Source organism: Gouania willdenowi, chromosome 11, assembly GCF_900634775.1.
Source record: "Gouania willdenowi chromosome 11, fGouWil2.1, whole genome shotgun sequence".
In the NCBI taxonomy this organism is placed as follows: domain Eukaryota; kingdom Metazoa; phylum Chordata; class Actinopteri; order Blenniiformes; family Gobiesocidae; genus Gouania; species Gouania willdenowi.
In genome coordinates this window covers 20276347-20295684 of record NC_041054.1, presented here as the reverse complement: position 1 = coordinate 20295684, position 19338 = coordinate 20276347, and the positions used below count along the sequence as shown (strand labels likewise).

Sequence of the window (19338 nt, the reverse complement as noted above, 5' to 3'; positions counted from 1 at the left end):
TTTTTGGTCATCCTAATAACAGCTGAGGTGTATTCCATAAAGCGGGTTATGTTCAAACTCTGAGTATGTTCAGGCTCAAATGAGGGAAACTCTGAGTATCTCATTCCAAAAAGCGAGATATGTTCTTCTCTGAGTATGTTACCATGGCAACATTGTCCGTGAACTGAACCTGGTCGCTGGCAGGTTTTATCAAAGAAACCCTGGGTTTCTACCTGGCTCCGCCCACCTGAACACCGTTTCTTAACACTTTAATAAACTTTAACACTTTTCTCTGTAACACATTAGTAACATCACACACCACAGACGTGTTCACTTCATTACTATTGTTGTGTTGCTTTACTTTTTTTTTTTTTTTTTTTTTTGTGATAACGGTAATTTTCTTTATAACATTGTAGATGTAGATCATTAAGTTAAAGTCACTGAGAGGTTGATCTGCATTAAAACATCTACTGACGTCTGTAGTAAAGTTCTCTGGATAAAAACCTGTGGATAATATAAAGGAGGAGATGATAATTAAATAAATCAACTTTTAAGGCTCGATTGTTGTTTTATATTGTTATACAGTTAAGTCTGTAGATCACACATCTTTGAAGGTATGATGGTGCAGTGAATTGTGACGCTGCTCTTGAAAGCGATAGGTTGTGGGTTTGCGTCTCACTTCAGTGTTTTTTTTATGACATTTTTTAAGACGTTGAGATGACTCTGGCGACAATAGTACATTAAGAATCAATATAAATGATGTGATATGAAGCAGCAGCCACTGTCTTTATATCCAGTGTAACAACAGGACTCTCTATGTAGCCATCCTATGCTGCTGACACGTCTCCTCAGACACATTTTTTTCATATTATTCACCGCTCGTCACGTCACTGAAGCAATAAAGTGATGAAGTGACCAAAAAGTGTGACTAACTACGGGTGATTTAAACCACTATAGTCACTAAAGACTGAACGCACCTTTAGAACAGGCTCATATTCATCAAACAACGGCTTATTTCACCCATCAGGGTGAATAAATCACTATCTTCCATTTGGTTGTCATGGCAGTTTGAGTATTCTTTGATCCATTGATGATGGCTTTTTATTGCGCGCGTGCACGTAAGTAACCCAAGGTTTACATACTCAGGGTTGATTAACCCACTTCATACCAGCTTTAATGGAATCAGATACCCAGAGTTTCCCATCGCGGGGTATGTTGACCCAGAGTTTATGGATAGACTCAGAGTTTGTTAACCCGCCTTTATGGAATACCCCTCAGGACAGTCACTTTTTTTTTGTTGTTGTGTTGTTTATTTTCAGCGTCCGTTTTGTTGTGTGTTCATTATTCATTGATCAGGAAGGATTCTTTGTTGGCTTGACATGTAACTTCTATGTAAAATGTATTTTCTTATAGTTTTTGATTAAAAAAAAATATTCATGCTTCTACAAACACGCTGTATTGTGCTCATGTATTTCTGATTGGGTTCCACTATTTGAAAGCATGTTATTTTGCAAGTTAAGATCATTTTTCCTTGCCTGTGAAAAGGTATAATGCTGTATCTGGTCACAGTTTTCTAGTTAAATACAGACCAGTTTGAATCTCAAGTGAACCATTCCAACATTATCCTGCCCTCGTTTTCACTTCTATGTATCAATATCCAATATCCAAGCAATAGGAGGCAGATATCAGTCCCTGCAGGATATCCACTTAAATGTTCTCAATTTTTAAATTTCATTTAGTGACCTTGATTTGGAATGTTTTGAGAAAAATTGCTGGATTTTGGAAATATGGATAGTTTTTTCAACAATTTGAGATAAAAAAGTTCTGGTGAACTACGGTCGGGCCCGTGGAACATCTCTGCGCCGAATTTGTAATTTGCGCTACATAAATAAGTTGAGTTGAGTTGAGTTGAATAGCACATACCACCTTCCCGAGAATTCAGTGAAATAACTCTATTGCACCGAGTAAAACAAATGAAATTGTGCGATGTAAAATCGTAATCTACATCAAATTACCTTTGAAACAATAATGATCCAAAACATAAAGCAAAATCTACAATGGAGTGGTTCACAAATAAACATATCCAGGTGTTAGAATGGCCAAGTCAAAGTCCAGACCTGAATCCAATCGAGAATCTGTGGAAACAACTGAAAACTGCTGTTCACAAACGCTGTCCATCCAACGTCACTGAGCTCGAGCTGTTTTGCAAGGAGGAATGGGCTAATATTCCAGTCTCTCAATGTGCAAAACTGATAGAGACATACCCCAAGTGACTTACAGCAGTTATCGCAGCAAAAGGTGGCGCTACAAAGTATTAACTTGAGGGGGCTGAATAATTTTGCACGCCCAATTTTTCAGTTTTTTATTTGTTAAAAATGTTTGAAATATCCAATACATTTCGTTTCACTTCATGATTGTGTCCCACTTGTTGTTGATTCTTCACAAAAAATTACAGTTTTATATCTTTATGTTTGAAGGCTGAAATGTGACAAAAGGTCGAAAAGTTCAAGGGGGCCGAATACTTTCGCAAGGCACTGTATCACACGACTATGTTCCAATACTTTTAGAAGTTATCAGAAAAGGTCTCTGAGAGGCTCTTGACATTCGCTCATAGAATGTCCATGTCAAATTGCAGTCCGATTCAACAAGCATTAACGGAGGAGTAGTCATTTGAAGAATGGGGCCCCCGGGGGCTCCGTGGCACATAAGGAGTATTGGGCCCCATTCATATATTGGTATGTGTCAATGATTTGGTACCACCAACTGTCACAATATCTGACTCACAAATAAATGAGAAAACTACTTTAATGACAATTGCCTAAAAAGGGGGGGGGCTAATCAAATAATGCGTGGCATATTTGTAATCTACGTTGAATTATCTTTGAAACGATATATCACACCACTATGTTCCCATAAATTTGGAAATTACCGGAAATGGGTAAATACCCTATTTCAAAAAAAGGGCTCTGAGCGTCTCATCATATTCACTGAGAGTATTCATACCAAACTGCATTCCGATCTAACAAGAACTAACGGAGGAGTAGTCATTTGAAAAATGGGGCACCCTGGCGCCCCAAATGGAAAATTGGGCTCTGAGCGTTGATACGTACACATCCATAGATTATAGCTACCAAATTTCAACCCGATCCGTTCACGAATAACAGAGGAGTAGCGATTTTAACTAGTGTACACAGCAAGAAGAAGAGCAACAAGAGTCCGGTAGCCCGGCCTAAAAATGGCTGCCATCATGTACTATGAGCATGAGAGAACTGTGAGTCCAGCAAATACTGTGGTGTTTCATTTAATTTGTCTATTTGGAGATGCTGAGATACAAGTGAACATTTTTACTTTCTACTGCAGGCCGAAATAGACGTTCTAAACGCTCCCCGGGGCTTGAGTTTGACACGTGGGTTAATGCTTGTATAGAAAATGTGAAGGTCAGAGTGAAGGGTCGCAGTTTTAAATCATTCACGTAGATGTTTTGACGATGGAGGAAAGGAGAGAACTAAACCCTTACAACTTTACACAGAATGGTTAAAGCCCCTGCGTGGGCTTTAATGCTGTAGAGCGTATATCCTAATGGTAATAGCCACAGCTGTGTGGTCCAGGTAATTGATAAATTTATCACTTAAGTAGTTGAGACATGGTTTAATTTGAATGAATAGGAGAGGATTGGTTCCTATTTTTGGAGCAAAGGTTGTGTTGATGTTATCTTGTCCAGTTAAAGCTAATACCACCAATATTTTGTTTTTTTTTTTAATTAGATAAAATCATAGCGTTTGCCTCATTGATCAATGAATCAAACATAATTTACTACGAAAAAAAGATTCAACAGGTTGAAATTGCAGCTTGAAAGTGTGTTTGTTGACATTTTCGCTGTAGGAAGATGAGTTATTAATAATGGGTTATGTAAATGAGAATACTATTTATGATGATTAATATTACTTTTTGCCAGGGTGCCACTCCTTTTAAAGGGAGAAATATGTCTAAGTTAGACTAAACCCATTAATTTGAAACCAGGGAAAAGTGAGTTCTAACTGCAAATCTACACCATCATCACCGCTTTAATGAATCAGAGGAATCAAAGATTACGTTTAACCTTTTATTCAGAATTCAACGATTAACACGGTCAAATTCTTTTTTATTATGAATTTTATATTTTGATAAGCGCACTGAGATGACTTTGCTGTAAATTGCGCTATACAAATAAAGTTGAATTGAATTAACACTTGCCAGCAGAAACATATGAAATTGTCATTGGTGTTGACATTGGTGGTCTGGATTTGCAACGCCCTGCCTACCCAACCCTAGTGCTCACGGTACGTCAATGAAACAGCGCAATAAAAACTGATGATGCTAAAAAGATTTAACGCTTTCATGAGGAAGAATTTCAGACGTTTCGATATTGAAATGTGTCGCAAAAGGTGACGTACCTGGTCACGTGACCACGTGTAAACAGAAGAGGAGACCAGAACATTTCTTAGCGTTGTACTTACTGCCACATTAGACGTGAAATAACAAAGGAATACAGAGTGTTATAAGGAGGTTTGGAGCGTCCGTCTTCCTGTATCGAAGTCTTGCGTGATGAGATTTGACGGGATTTCAATGGAAACATGTCTACACTTTGTCAACATTTAGAAATTTTGCTTTTATTTTGCAAAAATCTGTAATGGAAACCCAGCTACAGAGAATTGATCACACACAATGATCGATGGAGGCTACTGTGAACCTAACATTCATGTTTTCAGGATGTGGTAGGAATTCAGCCAAAGCAGTGGAAAAAGCCACTATTTCCCACGAGGAGAATATGCTTAACTCCACAGGGTTAGACCAGCACAGAGAGCTTTCTAGCTGTGAGAAAGAAAACTGTTTTTCACACAGAAAACACAGACCCGACAATGGTTAACAAAACAAGTCTGAAAATGATTTTTCAGACTTCATTGTAGGATTGGTATCAGACAGTCCGCCAGGGGTTAAAGTGAAAGTGCAAGGTTTTAATTTAGTGTATTGGTTGTTTAGTGTATTGGTAGTGTACAGTTTTACAATGTGTGCGGGCGCACGCATTTGTCTGGGCATCGCAAAACAAATATCATTCAGCTGTTGAATGCAAATGACTTTAGTTCATTAATCAAACACATTATTACTGACACCACATCTCCTCAGGCTATTATCCGCTCTCTGCTCTCTGAGCACACGCAGCAGGTTGTTCGTACCGTTTCGGTTTTGAATAAGTAAATAATTGCATGTGGTGTTGGTTTCCATTTTTAGAGCACTCCATCTCCATCCCAACTACAACCTCTTTCCCTGCTTAATTTGCTGCTATGTTTTGGGAAATGAGCCCGCAGCGTGTGAACAATGTAATGACCCTCTCCCCTGGCAGCCGCATTTATGAGTCACACCCCCTCAGGCAGCTATTTGCACTCTCCAACATGCACACACACACCCACACATATGCCCACACTCTCACACGTTCCGGCCAAATTCACCCTCAAACGACCATCAATCTCATTCGAACAATGCTAAATTAAGGCGAACAAAACTTACGCAAGAGCCATTGTGATGGATTTAACATCTTCATGTTGACCAAACTACTCAGTGTTTGGACCATTTTCACAGCAACTTCAATGAAACTTGACAGCGGAGCATATGTCAGTTTTTTTAAGTGACAACAGCAGACAAAACAAGCACAGCCGGGACGCCAGCTGGGCTTTGTCTGGACAGTTTTATGTAAAGCATTAAATATGTAGAAACTCTACGTGTGATCTAACTGAGCATTACAGACATACCGTACATGAACAGGTGAAGGGAAGTCCCCTGTTTATACCTATTATGGCTCCCTGTTGTTAAAAAAAAACACTTTTGTTTTTGCTCCCATTTTTTCTGAAATAGTCCCGATGACTGAATATTGAGCAAAACTAAGTTGTATTTTAGTCAAAAGACTATGACTAAAACAAAATCAAAATTTGATGTCAAAATTAAAACTGGTAGCAAGATTAGGTCAAAAGCACTGAACAGATTTTGACATTTTTTTTTACCAAAGATAGACCTTATGATATGGAAGATTATATTGAATTTTGGAGGGGATCCAGATCAATATACTGATTCTGGATCAGTTTCAAAAATGGAAAAATCCCTATCTCTCTTCATAAGCGAAATTTCAAATTCATATCTCGGTTAGTAATGGCCGATCTTTATGACTCAGTTATGTTGCGTTAGTTTCTCAATTACCCCACTAAGTTTCATCTGGATCGGATCTGAATTAGGCATTTCATTACGATTTTTTGTAAAAAAAAATGCGGTGCCCATATATTTTGACTTTACATTAATAATGATGATCACATTTTCAAATTTTCTTTGAAGCCTTTGCAGAGTGAATGGTCATGTACTATGATCAGGATCACTGATCCAGATAACTGTGAATATCTGACAAAGAGGATATATGGCACTTGGTGGAGGTTTGCGCTCTCTGATGCTCTTGTTACTGTTTGGCTTTTGACAGTGACCTGCATCTTTTGAAGAAACCGGTCAAATAACCCCATGCAAAGAAAACAAACACTTTCAATTGTCAGGGGAATGTAGACTGCAGGTTGCAGGGAAGAAACACGACACTTCAAAGTCCGAGGATTCTATGAGAGTCAAAATAAATCCAGAACAAACAAGAAATGGGAAATAAAGAGTGTGCTTTTTGTAAGGATGAGGCCGATGTTGCCAGGAGGCATTGCAGATAGCGACGCAGACGAGTCGACAAAGACAAAGTGAGCTGCCTAAATCATATTAATGAAGGTAATCAGATGGATGAGCTCTAACTATGAAATGGGAAGAAGAACGGGAGGGGATGTCTTTTATCTCACACAATACAAACACAGATAAAACTGAAATAAACAGTGAATACACAAGTAGTCTTTCTCGCAGTCAAGGACAAAACCTTGAGCCACACACAACAAACCCAATGGGCCTGTGGACATTTATGGTACAAGTCGAATAATAAACTAGAAACTCCTCTTCTTGTTTCTAGGAGCGGTTACTGCTGTCTTTACTGCCGGCTCACATCGCCAGAGTGATGAAAGCCGAGATCATCCAAAGGCTGCAGGGACCAAACTTTGGTCGAACCGAGAGCACCAACAACTTCCACAACCTCTATGTACAGCGGCACACCAACGTTAGGTAAGGCTCCCTCTCCTCTTTATCAAGGTTATTATTTCTTTATCTTACCTCAGAGCACTTGACTCCTCTGCCCCCCCCCACTCCCTGCTCTTATGTCGAGATCATTCCTCCTCCATGTAGTTGGATGTCATCACCTCCTCTCCTCTTCTCCTTTTCTTACCATTCTTGCTACACTCTATCTGCCTATTCTTTTTCTTAAGCCACAGCCAAATTCATTTCAGAGTTAATCCTCCTCTATTGTACGCTGAGGTTATTTTGCTCAATCACGAGGATTTGTCTGCCATATCTTCTGCTCTCCGTGCCTTGCTCCATTATACTGTGGGGCACTTAATGAAAAAGAGTCAAAGACACAAATCCAGGCTTACAACAAGTGTCTCTGAAGGTCTGTTAAAGCATGTTTTCCATCTAGCTGGTAACACCTGTTAGTGTCATGGCAAGTGAAGTCAGTTACACTGCAAACATCCAAACATCAGGCAGTGGGTGAGTTCTTCCGCAAAGTGTTCAAAGAAAGAAACATCTGCAGTTGTGAGGATTGAAGTGAGTCTTACAATGGTTCCAAGTCTCAACGAACATCTGTGAAACTGCTGCAGCTGTGGGTTGTTACAGTAGTAGCCTGTGAAGATCAGTATTGATTGAAACTGGTCCAAGGGAAGTACCCCTGACCGCAGTCCGCAGTTCGGGGCGGTTATAAACCAAAATTAACGCCAACTAAGCTAAAAAGCTCGGCAGTCTCTTGTATTGTAGCCTGTGCATCAGTATTATGGGTATATCGGGAACTCTTGAAATGAGAAAGGTTCTGCGCTGTTTGGAGTGCGATTATTGCGTTATTTTATTTTTTTTGTGTGCATTATTTTTTCCTGTAATGAATTCATCACAATTAACGTGTTAAAGCCACAGCCCTAATTCTAGTTCAGATCAACTTTAGAAGAAGAGGTTAATTGTGCATATTTTTCTAACAAAGGGTTTAGGGGTTTCATCTGGATCCAACCAAGAAATTACAATATCCGTCCATTTCTCTCAAGGCCACAGACAAAGCCAGAGACCCAGAAGGTCATCAGGCCAGAACACAGGTTGGACAAGAAGTGGTCCGGTAGTAGAGTCAGCTTTAACACTGGAACATTCCTGACCAAGAGAAGGAGGCAGAAGTGATAGACATGAGTTGGAAGCAGATTATCAAAAAGATGCTAATTAGTGCTCAGAAAAAGAGCGACGAACTCGACACAGGTGACACGATCAGGGAACGGTTACTCAAATACAGTCATTTTCAGATGTATAACAAATAGGTGGGAGGACTAAACATGCAATCTGATCTTAAATCACATGTATGCAGTCTATAAACATGTGTTTTAGGTTCATTGCAGTCTCTAAATTGCCAGTGGGAATGATGTGTTGACTAACATCCCATTTTGTGCCCTCAGTCATCTAAGATAGGCTCTAATCAATGAATTCCACTCTTTAGGAGCCTGGCAGAGCTGATTAATGAATTCATCAGGAGACACTTGCACAGTATAGAAATGTTTAGGAGGAGAAGCCGAGTAATTTAGAGTTGGTCTGGGAATAAAAACCCTGCAAATGAAAACGTGGAATAATCAAATGTTTTAATCAGTGATGTTAGTTCATGGCCCTTCACTAGTGTCTTTCTGTAAGTCTGTATTTTACATAAAGTTAATGAAGTGTTGATCAGGGAATGTTTAGCATTTTAGACACTTACTGTGGGAGCAGGCACAAAAACAAATGAAATACTTCAGAAAGCATTGAACCAGACACTGTTTTTTCTGTGGCTCTCTAAAGTCTGGCAAGTTTTAAACACAGCAGGAAAGAACTATTGAGTGGTTGATGCACATTGAATGGTTTGTGTTTCTTCCGCAGCATTCTCTACGCTGACATTGTGGGCTTCACCAGGCTGGCCAGTGACTGCGCACCTGGAGAACTCGTGCACATGCTTAATGAACTTTTTGGCAAATTCGACCAAATTGCAAAGGTAAATACATGCATTTTTAATTCACTTGTGTTGTGACCTAAACATTCTTCCAGAACACACAACTGGACTTGTATAATTCAAGGAAAAGTAACAAATATAAGATTAAGAAATATAATCGATGACGTTGAAGGGAAAAAAGACAAAGATGAACAGGAAAGTAAATAGGAATAGGAAGTTCATGTGGAAATGTTGTTTTTTTCTTTAGAATTTGATATTTTGATAAGATAACTATTGTTGTAGTTTGTGCTATATCACTAAAATTTAATTGAAATAAACTAAAGAAAAAGTTAACCAAAATAAACAAATAAATAGAGCCAATGCAGTTTTCTGAGGTACCCATAGGAATGTTTGTCGTCTTCAACATTAATAGATTTAAACAATCCCTAAAATATCCTCCAGATACATCAACTCTTTAAAACAGAAAAACATGTAAGATTACGTAAGATTTTATTTTTTTTATTTATTTAAAAAGATTAGATGACGGTATTAGATGAAGTTGGGGAAAAAAGACAAAGACGAATAGGAAAGTAAAAGGATTAGGAAGTTCATGTGGAATTATTGGGTTTTTTTCTTAAGAATTTTATATTTTGATAAGCGCTACGAGATGACTATTGTTGTAATTTGCACTATATAAGTGACATTTAATTGAAGTGAATTAAACAAAAGAAAAAGGTAAACAAAATAAACAAATAAATAAAGCCAATGCAAATTTATTTGTCGTCTTCAACATTAATAGATTTAAACAATCCCTAAAATATCTCTCAGATACATGAACTCTTCTAAACATGAAAACATGTAAGTTAATGAAAGATCTTATTTATTCATTTAAAAAAGCATTTAATTAAATTTAAAAAAAAGAAGAAGAAGCATTTAGGCGTCACTACCAGTACTTTCATCCATTCATTCAATCAGAAGTGCCATGACTATCTAAAGATAAAAGCAGTATTTTAATTAACTTTTTTCATTTTAATGCAATAATGCAGGTTCAAACCCCAAATCATTTCCTTTGCACACCATGTGATGCTGAATTTGTGTGTCCATCGCTTGGTTTTTCTCTTTCCCGCGGCCTCGGTCGGCCTTCCTGCTCACCTTGCTTTGAGTCAGAGTGCACAGTGTGGGCTGATCGGAGTGTATCTCGTGGCCTCATGGGTAACTGACTACGGGTCTAAACATTTGAGTCAGGCATGCCTTCATGTCCAGCAGCTCTGTCCTCTAAAGATGGCTTTACATAAACAAGGCCTGCTGATGAGCTGTTACACATCCCACATTCAAAAAAATAAACAACCCCGTCGTGTGTGTTGGTGGATGTCTTTGGGCTTCATGGATCAGAGTTTGTTTGGTGGTTGAGGAAAATATAAATGCAAAATCAATAGAAACAATAGCATTCAGGGTGGGAGAAAAACGTATGATCAATTGTGTGTATTTAACTCTTATCTGTGTGTCTCAAAGGAAAACGAGTGCATGCGAATTAAGATCCTGGGAGACTGTTATTACTGCGTGTCCGGTCTGCCTGTGTCGCTGCCCAACCACGCCAGGAACTGCGTGAAGATGGGCCTGGATATGTGTGAGGCCATCAAGTAAAATACCAACTCTCTCCCTCTGTTTTTCCTCCCTCTGTCACACACACACACACGCACACATGACACACACACGCAGTTGTCAAACAGATTGAGCAGACGGAATGCCAGACTTTTATTCCAGCTCTGTTTGAACTCATGGAGTAAGCACAGTGTGAGTGCAATATGATAAGCCTGCCTGCATGACCAAATTGAAATGAGTCTTTTAACCACGCCCCCTCTCCTCTCAGCTTTCTCTCTCTATGAGTAAATTCATGCATGTCCACAAACAAGCCAGAGCTAAATTAATCAATCTTTTATTTGTATAGCGCCAAATCATACCCAATGGTATCTCAAGACACTTTACAGTAGAGCAGTCTTAAGGACGGACTCTTCATTTTATGGATACACACATATGCATATATACGTATATACACATACATATGTATCCCACACCCAACATGAATAAATTAAGAAGTGTTTTTTTATTTGAAGAATAACAAAGCTTTACTTTTATGGATCTAATTTCCTCATCCTCATTGGATTCCTGGAACTGTTTGTATTCCTGATTTTTTTTTTTTTTTTTTTTTAATAGCAGCATTTGATCTTCTTACGTTACTGAGAAGCATTAATATTTTTCTCTCTCTGCTGTTCACAGGAAAGTCCGAGATGCCACCGGCGTTGATATAAACATGCGTGTTGGCGTGCACTCTGGGAACGTTCTCTGCGGCGTGATCGGCCTTCGGAAGTGGCAGTATGACGTTTGGTCACATGATGTTACGCTAGCCAATCACATGGAGGCAGGAGGTGTGCCAGGGTAAGAGACAAAAATGTCTAACCCCAGTAAAATAAGTAGTAATGAGTACAAGTTGGGTTCATCTTTGTTTTTGCAAGCAGCATTATTTGACTTTGAGTTTCATAAATATAGATATATAGTCATATAGAGAGTTGTAGAGTAACGGTTAAGGAAGTGGGCTTGAAATCAAAGGCTCACGGGTTTGAATCCAATCAGGCCCATCACTGTGGGATGTTAAGCAAGTCCTTTAACCTTTTATCCTCAGAAAGTCAATTACAATTACGTTCTCAATTACTGGATTTCAAAGGCAATTAATCACAATTACTGAGCGTGATATAAATAAGCCCATAAAACATAGCATAACTAAAAACAAATATCTATTGGTTACCTTGTTCGGCTTCCTAATCAATGAAAATATAATAAATAATATATAGTTTTAATATTTTTGGTGTGGGCGTTTGAGCCTTTTTTGTGTCACTATACCCCTTGATTTAACTTATCTTTTTAAATGGTGAAATGTGGGAAAGCTTGATATGACACACATTTTAATAATTGTTGAATACATATGTGTAGAACTGCACAGAGAAGTGTAACATGGTTCTCCAGTTTTGTGTTAAACTATAATTGTCAATTTTTAAAGAATTTTCATGGCAATTACAATTACAAAGTCAATTATCTGAACTCAAATTAGGGTTACGACTGCAACAGATTTTTTACAATTCCAATTATAATTACACCACCATTGTAATTACATATGGATTACGCAATTACAATTATTTTTTTTGACGAAGCCAAAAAAAACTATAAAAATCAATTTTGACAACAGAAATGGCCAAAATGACATACCGCACCAGACTCAAGTACCAAACTGAAACACAATTCTTAACTAAAATGTTTACTTGATTAATGACGTTTGATGTGTTCCGTATAGAAATATGGACATTTGGAAAACTACAAAACACCCATTTTATTTGGGTTTTTTCTGTGCTGTTTCCTCACTGCTTTGCACACAGTATGTCCTCCGTCTCATCACTCAGACAGGTTTTTTTTTTTTGTTTTGTTTTTTTACCTTGGCAAAATCACATATCAGCTGAGCAACATGAAACAAATATGTTTGAATTCTACTTGATGGAGCATTTTAATCAATTACAGCTACTTAATTTGAGTAAGCAGCTCTACATGTGTTGTGTGGCCATTAGGCCTCTCATCCCAGCTCTGTAACAGGCTCTGAAAATAAGCTCTCCAGAGCCACAACAATGCCTCCCTGTGCCGCTAATGGCTTTATCCTCACTGAAAAGTATGGGGTGGAAATGAAATGTGCTCACCAGGAAAAGCAGCTTTTACCATCTTCTGTGTGACTCAGAGGAACAGTGAGAGGTGAAAAGGTTTTTATGTTTGTTTTCGATCTGTGCCCAGGAGGGTCCACATCTCATCAGTCACACTGGAGCACTTGAAAGGCTCGTACAAAGGAGAGCCTGGAGACGGGCAGAGCAGAGATTCTTACCTGAAAGAACACGGTGTGGTCACCTACCTGGTCATCAACCCCAAGGTCAGATATTCTGCCCACACGTTTACAGTATATACACATATATTTACTCAGAAAATTATGATTTTGTTTTAATTTTTGACAAAATTGCAACTTATTTTTAGTTTTAGTCAAAATCAGGACCTTTTCAAGTCTAGTTTTAGTCAACTAAATTACATTAAGATTTAAGTCGACTAAATGTGTTACAGATATATTCGACAACAATATAAAATGTAAGAGTTTATGCATTTTTTTATAAATTTAAACGTAAAGAGTAACTAAACCCCTTTTCTGCTGAATACATAGGTATTTGGGTATTAAGTAGTGCTGTTGATTGATCCTAGTCTAACTTTTAACATTTTAGTAAAAGCATTTTAAATTTGCGAATTTTGTTGTAAAATGTCAGTTACTGCCCTCTAAGGATTGAACGACGCAATTGAATTTTGCTAGTGGCTGAGACAGATTATGGTGACCATCACATCACCAACTTTCACTGTTGGCCCCGCCCCTCCTATAAAAACTGAGACGAGGGAGAAGGGTGTCCTCCAATCACAGCCCTTAGTGAGGATTGATTAACAGCCTCAATGCAGAACTCCTTTCTTCAGTGGTGATGTTTTTGACTCAGTGCTTGTATAAAGAGGCAAGGCACATTTATTTGTATAACGCATTTCATACACAAGGCAATTCAATGTGCTTTACATGATCAAAAAGTGCAAGGAAAAACATTCAACAGCTTAAAATCAATAAGAACACTAAAATCGGCAGGAAAAAAGCTTTTAAAATGATCAGTAAAAACATTTAAAATCATCAACAAACACATTACATCAACAACAACATGACCAAAAATCTCCCTCTCAATCACACGCAGTAGAGAAAAAGAGTGCCTTTAACTTTGATTTATAAATGTTCACAATGGATGCTGACTTCAGCTCTGCTGGCAGTGAGCTCTGGGCTCCACTATCTGACCTGTGTCCATAGATCTGAAAGACCTGCTGGGTTCATACCTGACTAACATCTCACTGATGTATTCTGGACCAAACCCATTCACAGATTTATACACCAGCACATACACTTTTGGGGGATTCCTGTCACAAGACCATTACAATAGTCCAGTCTGCTGGAGATAAAAGCATGGACCAGTTTTTCCTGATCTTTCTGAATCATTAAACTTTTAACTCTGGAGATGTTCTTTAGGTGATAGAAGCTGTTTTTGTGATAGATTTGATCTGACTGCTGAATGTAAGATCTGATCAATCAGAACACCAAGGTTTTTGACTTGGTCTTTAGCTTTTAAAGATCAAGACTCAAGATACTTTCTGATAGCGGTCTTCTTTTCCTTGTTACCAAAGACAATCACCTCCATCTTATCATGGTTTAGTTGAAGGAAGTTTTCTCTCATCCAGCAGTTTACTTTTTCTAAGCAGTCACACAACACCTCAATGGGACCATAGTCATCTGGGTTCAGTGATAGATATAGTTGTGTCATCTGCGTAGCTCTGATAATAAACCTTACAGTTCTGTAGAATTTGTCCTAAAGGAAACATATAAAGGCTAAACAGAAGGGGTCCAAGAACAGAGCCCTGAGGAACCCCACAGGACATTGGTAATCTGTCAGATTCAAAGTTTCCAATGCTTACAAAATAACTTCGCTGCTCCAAGTAGGACTTAAACCATTGCATTACTTTTCCATTTAGTCCAACCCATGTTTGCAATCTGTGCAACAAAATTGTATGATCTACAGTGTCAAATGCAGCACTTAGATCCAATAGAATGAGAACAGATACTTTTCCTGAGTCAGTGTTCAACCTTATGTCATTGATCACTTTGATCAGAGCAGTTTCTGTGCTGTGATGAGAACGAAAGCCTGACTGAAACGTATCAAATATTTTGTTGAATGTTAAGAATTGACTCAGTTAGTTGAAGACCACCTTCTCAATGATCTTGGCCATGAATGGAAGGTTGCTGATTGGTCTATAGTTAGCCAGTATAGAGGCATCCAGTGTTCTCTTTTTTAACAGAGGTTTCACAGCAGCTACTTTCAGGGATTTTGATACGGTGCCTGACTGGAATGAGCAGTTAGGTATCTGACACAAATCAGTGACATTTGACTTTACAACAGTTTTAAAGAAGTTTGAGGGTATTGTGTCAAGGCAACACATTGATGGATTCAGCTGCTGAATAGTTTCCTCTATTGTTTTTGGGTTCACTGTAATAAACGCTAACATTGTAGTTGACTCATCCCTCAGTGGTTGAAGCTGTTCAAGCTTTTTGTTATTTTGCTGGTTTGTTCTGATGTTTGACCTCATTGATTGTATTTTTTCATTGAAATATACAGCAAATTAATTGCATTTTCCAGTTGACAGCAAGGGTGTGCGATCTGACGATATTAGATCGTTACAACATGACCATGATCTCCCAAATCACGGAGATCGTAGAACCGTCTGTAGTTCACATTTTAACCCTTGCGGTGCCGTGTCTGCGTCATATGTCTGTGGTCCATACACAGAACATCCAATGGTTTTTTTCTCTGCCAATTCACACCATTTGCTAGTCAGCATGTCAGCATTACAGATTATTAAGCGCTTAAACAGGGCAGAAGTACGCTCCGCTCCCCCTCCCCTCCCAGTGCACGGACACACAGGGTTAGCTGTGCTGCTTCCTTCGTGTTAGCAGATGTCTGTCAAAGGCTCAGTGCAGATGTCTGTCTGTCTGTTAAACTCCATCAGTTCTGAGTGTTGAAGCACTGAAATGTGTCTGAGAAAACACTGCATGTGTTTCTCTTCTATAACTAACTCTGTCACTGCGCTATAGCAGAGATCTGCTGCAGCTGTAGCTAACGGGACTGTTTCCATATTCTTAAAGAGACAGTGTCCTGAATGTGATTTACTTTAAAAAACTACTTTCAGCAACTCAGAGCAGCCCTGGAAAAAAGCAACACGACATAATTTAATCACATTTCAGCCTTCATGAAGGAAAAAGTCAAAAGTGATACAAAATGTTGATATTGTGCTGCTAAGGGTCTTTGTTGCATTTTTCTCCACTGACTTTGACCCATTATTGTTTTTCTTGTAAAACTATTGAAAAAACTAAAAAATAAATGGAGTTTATATCACCTATTGCCATTTTGAGGAAAATATAGAGATATGAATATTGGTCCATATCACCCAGGCCTAATGTAACCAAAGCAGCAACGTTATATTTTGTAAAGGATATGATTGTTTAAACTGTGTGAAATGAGGCGTTCAAACACTGCTTAAAGCAGGATTTTATTAACATGAGTGTGTTACCTCAATAACAAATAGAAATCACTCAACCGATATGCTGCCTTGTTATATAGCAAGTAATGCTAATGCTAATTAGCTACACCACTTTAGTTGAACAAAGTAAAAAGACTGTCCAACTAAAATAACTTGTCAGCCTTTTTGTTTGATGTTAATTGCACTAGGAACCAGTTTGATTAATTGCTTACATACAATTAAAAAAAATTATAATTTCCATGTTCTAAATGATCTTTTATTCCTTTTTTCCATTTAGGGAAATGATTTTAAGTAGGTGATTCAGTTTGTTTTATTGGAAAATAATTTTAAAATAGTCTAAATGATTTAAATGAAAAGAATCGTGATAAAATCGTGATTGTGATTTCACAAAGAAAAAAAAATCGTGATGTATTTTTCCCATATCGCCCACCCCTAGTTGACAGTAATTCAGGGGCTATCTAAACTGGGGGGGTTTGAGCATTTCAATAAAAGAAAACCATGTGTGAGAGTTGTTGATGTTTTTAGCAATAATTTCAGAAAAGTATTGCTGCCGAGCTTTGAACAAGCCATCATTGAATTTAGTGTACTTGTTTTGTACAGTTCTCGATGATTTTGGAGTTTTGTTGTTCTCCATTTACGCTCAGCTCTTCTACAATCAGATTTCATATTCTGCATTATCTCATTCCTCCTCCAAGGTTTTGTCTGTGTTTGGTTTTCTCTTAATTTTGATTGGAGCAACCACATCTATGACATTACAGACTTTTGTATCAAACTCCTCCAAGAGATTATCAACTGTCTCAGCATCAAGGTTGGTTTCACTATGGCTTCCATAAAATGTGCACGTGTTGTCGTTTATGTACCTTTTCTTAAAATGCAAAAAATAATCTTAGTTCTAATTGGATTTTGTTCCATGTGAACATTATAGTTTGGTTTTTATTAGGTGACAAAAATATCAATATATTTTTATATAGTTTTCATATTGTCATATAGTGTCGTTATTGCCACTTAAAAATTTAGTTGACAAAACTATGATGAAACTATATTGTCAACCAAATTAACACTGGTATACACCTAATATTATATCTAAAACCATATATATATATATATATATACAGGTATATATAGCCCTAACCAGGAATTTTTTTACAGCATAGGGGGTGTGGCGCGCGAGCGAGCGTATGTTGCGGAACATTTTGAAATGTACTCTTTGAGGGCCAAAATTTGTAAAAGAAAGCCAATCTTTGTTACTGCGTTACTTTTAGGGGTGTGCCATCGAAGGGACCTCCTGATTCCATTTCGATTCAGGGTGCTACGATTGGTTAATCAACAATTATTACGATATTTTTTGTATCTTTTTTTCTTTTCCTCACTTTGTGGCTATTTCATACTTTTAAATAAGGTATACAGTATGTGTCGGTACCCATTCATTAAAGAAACCAAACAAATGTATCACTAAAATCTTTATTTATATCAAATCACCAAATCCAACAGTAATCATATTAATATATATATAAAATAACTGAAATATTAGCTTGTTCAGCTAATTTAATTTGTAAAAATAAAGACTTTCAAACAAAACCTAAATGAGCAGCATAAATCCAACAAGAAACTAAACATTTTGCTACGCACAATCAAAGCAGCTTTAATAACATAAAACCTATAATATCAGCTCTCATAACACTTGTGGAATTTTTTTTGTTTTTTAAATAAAAGTGGATGGATAAAAGAACAATGAATTATTAATGCCAGGGATTGTACGTGCTGAGATAAATGTGCAGCTACTCATCATCATAGCTGTTTTTCAAATGATTGTGTAAGAAAAGAAGCTGGTCAACAAGCTTCGCTCTGCAGATACACAAAGGTCCGTGTTTCTGGACAGGTCGGGTGGGTGGTCAACATCGCCACTGACCCCTTGTGCCAACTGTCGTGGTCCTTTCTAAGGACAGTCCGTGCAGGGGGTGAGGGGGCTCCGTTCCCGCTGGAGAGCGGAGAGGGCTCAGCGAGGTAACCACGTTCACGACCCCGGAAGCGGGCCCTTCCATGCCACAGTATGTTTGAACTGTCCACCCTCCTCGGAGCGTGGACGGTGAGGATACATTGCACACAGGCAGCATCGTGGGCAGCTAAAGGGCTGTAGAGGTCCTTGGGTAAAGACGTAAGCATCCGGACAGATCGCCTGCATTAAATAGACGGTGCGGCTGAAGAATGTGTTTCTGGGTTATGCAGATTTATGAACATGAGAGTAGAAGGCAGCCAAAAAGAGTATCCCTGACGGTACCGATTAAAAAATAAATTTTAAAAAAAGGAATCAAAAAACAACAACAGAAATCACTTGCTCGAAAGACAACGTTGGGGGCGCAATTGCTCCGTCGGGGATCAAAATCTGAACGAAGCGGACCGCTACGTTCAGCAGCGCTGGCGAGAACCAGAGAATGAATATAAATATAAATGAATATAGTTAATATGTATCAATTCATTTCATCCAATCTAACAATTTAGGAACAAAGAAAAAGTACTGTCAGAAGTGGGATTCGAACCCACGCCTCCATCAGGAGACCAGAAGTCCCTTCATTGAGGAAGTTCGTTACACTTGAGTCTGGCGCCTTAGACCACTCGGCCATCCTGACATGTAGGTAACAGATGCATTCGAGGTTATTTATCTTCTATAGCACGATAATGTTTCAGGAAGAACTTCCACACTTGTTGTTTATTAGCTTGTTTTTCCACCCGATGAAGTTAGTTTTACGTTGGACATTCGACAGATATTCAGCTAAAAAACAAATGGTATATTGCTGTTACTATTGTTATTCAGCCAATACTATTAATGCAACCTTATTATTTATTGAATTAATGCAACAACAACTTGAATTTTTATGAGGTTTGTTTAAACTTTCAAATAAATATTAACTGTTAACAAAAAAAAACATATTTTGTCAGGAGTGGGATTTGAACCCACGCCTCCATATGGAGACCATGATACAAATGTTGATTCATTAAACTAATGCTACATCAACTTTTTCATATTTGGTTCAACTTTTAAATGAATGTAAATCATATTAATCAATTTATTCCTACTATCA

At 38.0% G+C, this 19338-nt stretch overlaps 1 protein-coding gene and 1 non-coding gene across 2 annotated transcripts in view; one reads left to right on the top strand and one right to left on the bottom strand.

Moving 5' to 3' along the window:
* adcy2b (adenylate cyclase 2b (brain)) overlaps positions 1-19338 on the top strand; it is an 85440-nt gene that overhangs the window by 30203 nt on the left and 35899 nt on the right. Inside the window, exons 6-10 of the mRNA XM_028461333.1 lie at positions 6995-7143; positions 9013-9124; positions 10574-10701; positions 11339-11497; positions 12893-13025. Coding sequence (XP_028317134.1) covers positions 6995-7143; positions 9013-9124; positions 10574-10701; positions 11339-11497; positions 12893-13025 — 681 coding nt within the window. The remainder of the gene's footprint in view (positions 1-6994; positions 7144-9012; positions 9125-10573; positions 10702-11338; positions 11498-12892; positions 13026-19338) is intronic.
* On the bottom strand, positions 18775-18885 carry trnal-caa (transfer RNA leucine (anticodon CAA)). The gene is made up of 2 exons: positions 18848-18885; positions 18775-18820 (listed from the first exon to the last, which is right to left on the bottom strand). It is a non-coding gene; the product is annotated as a tRNA-Leu (tRNA).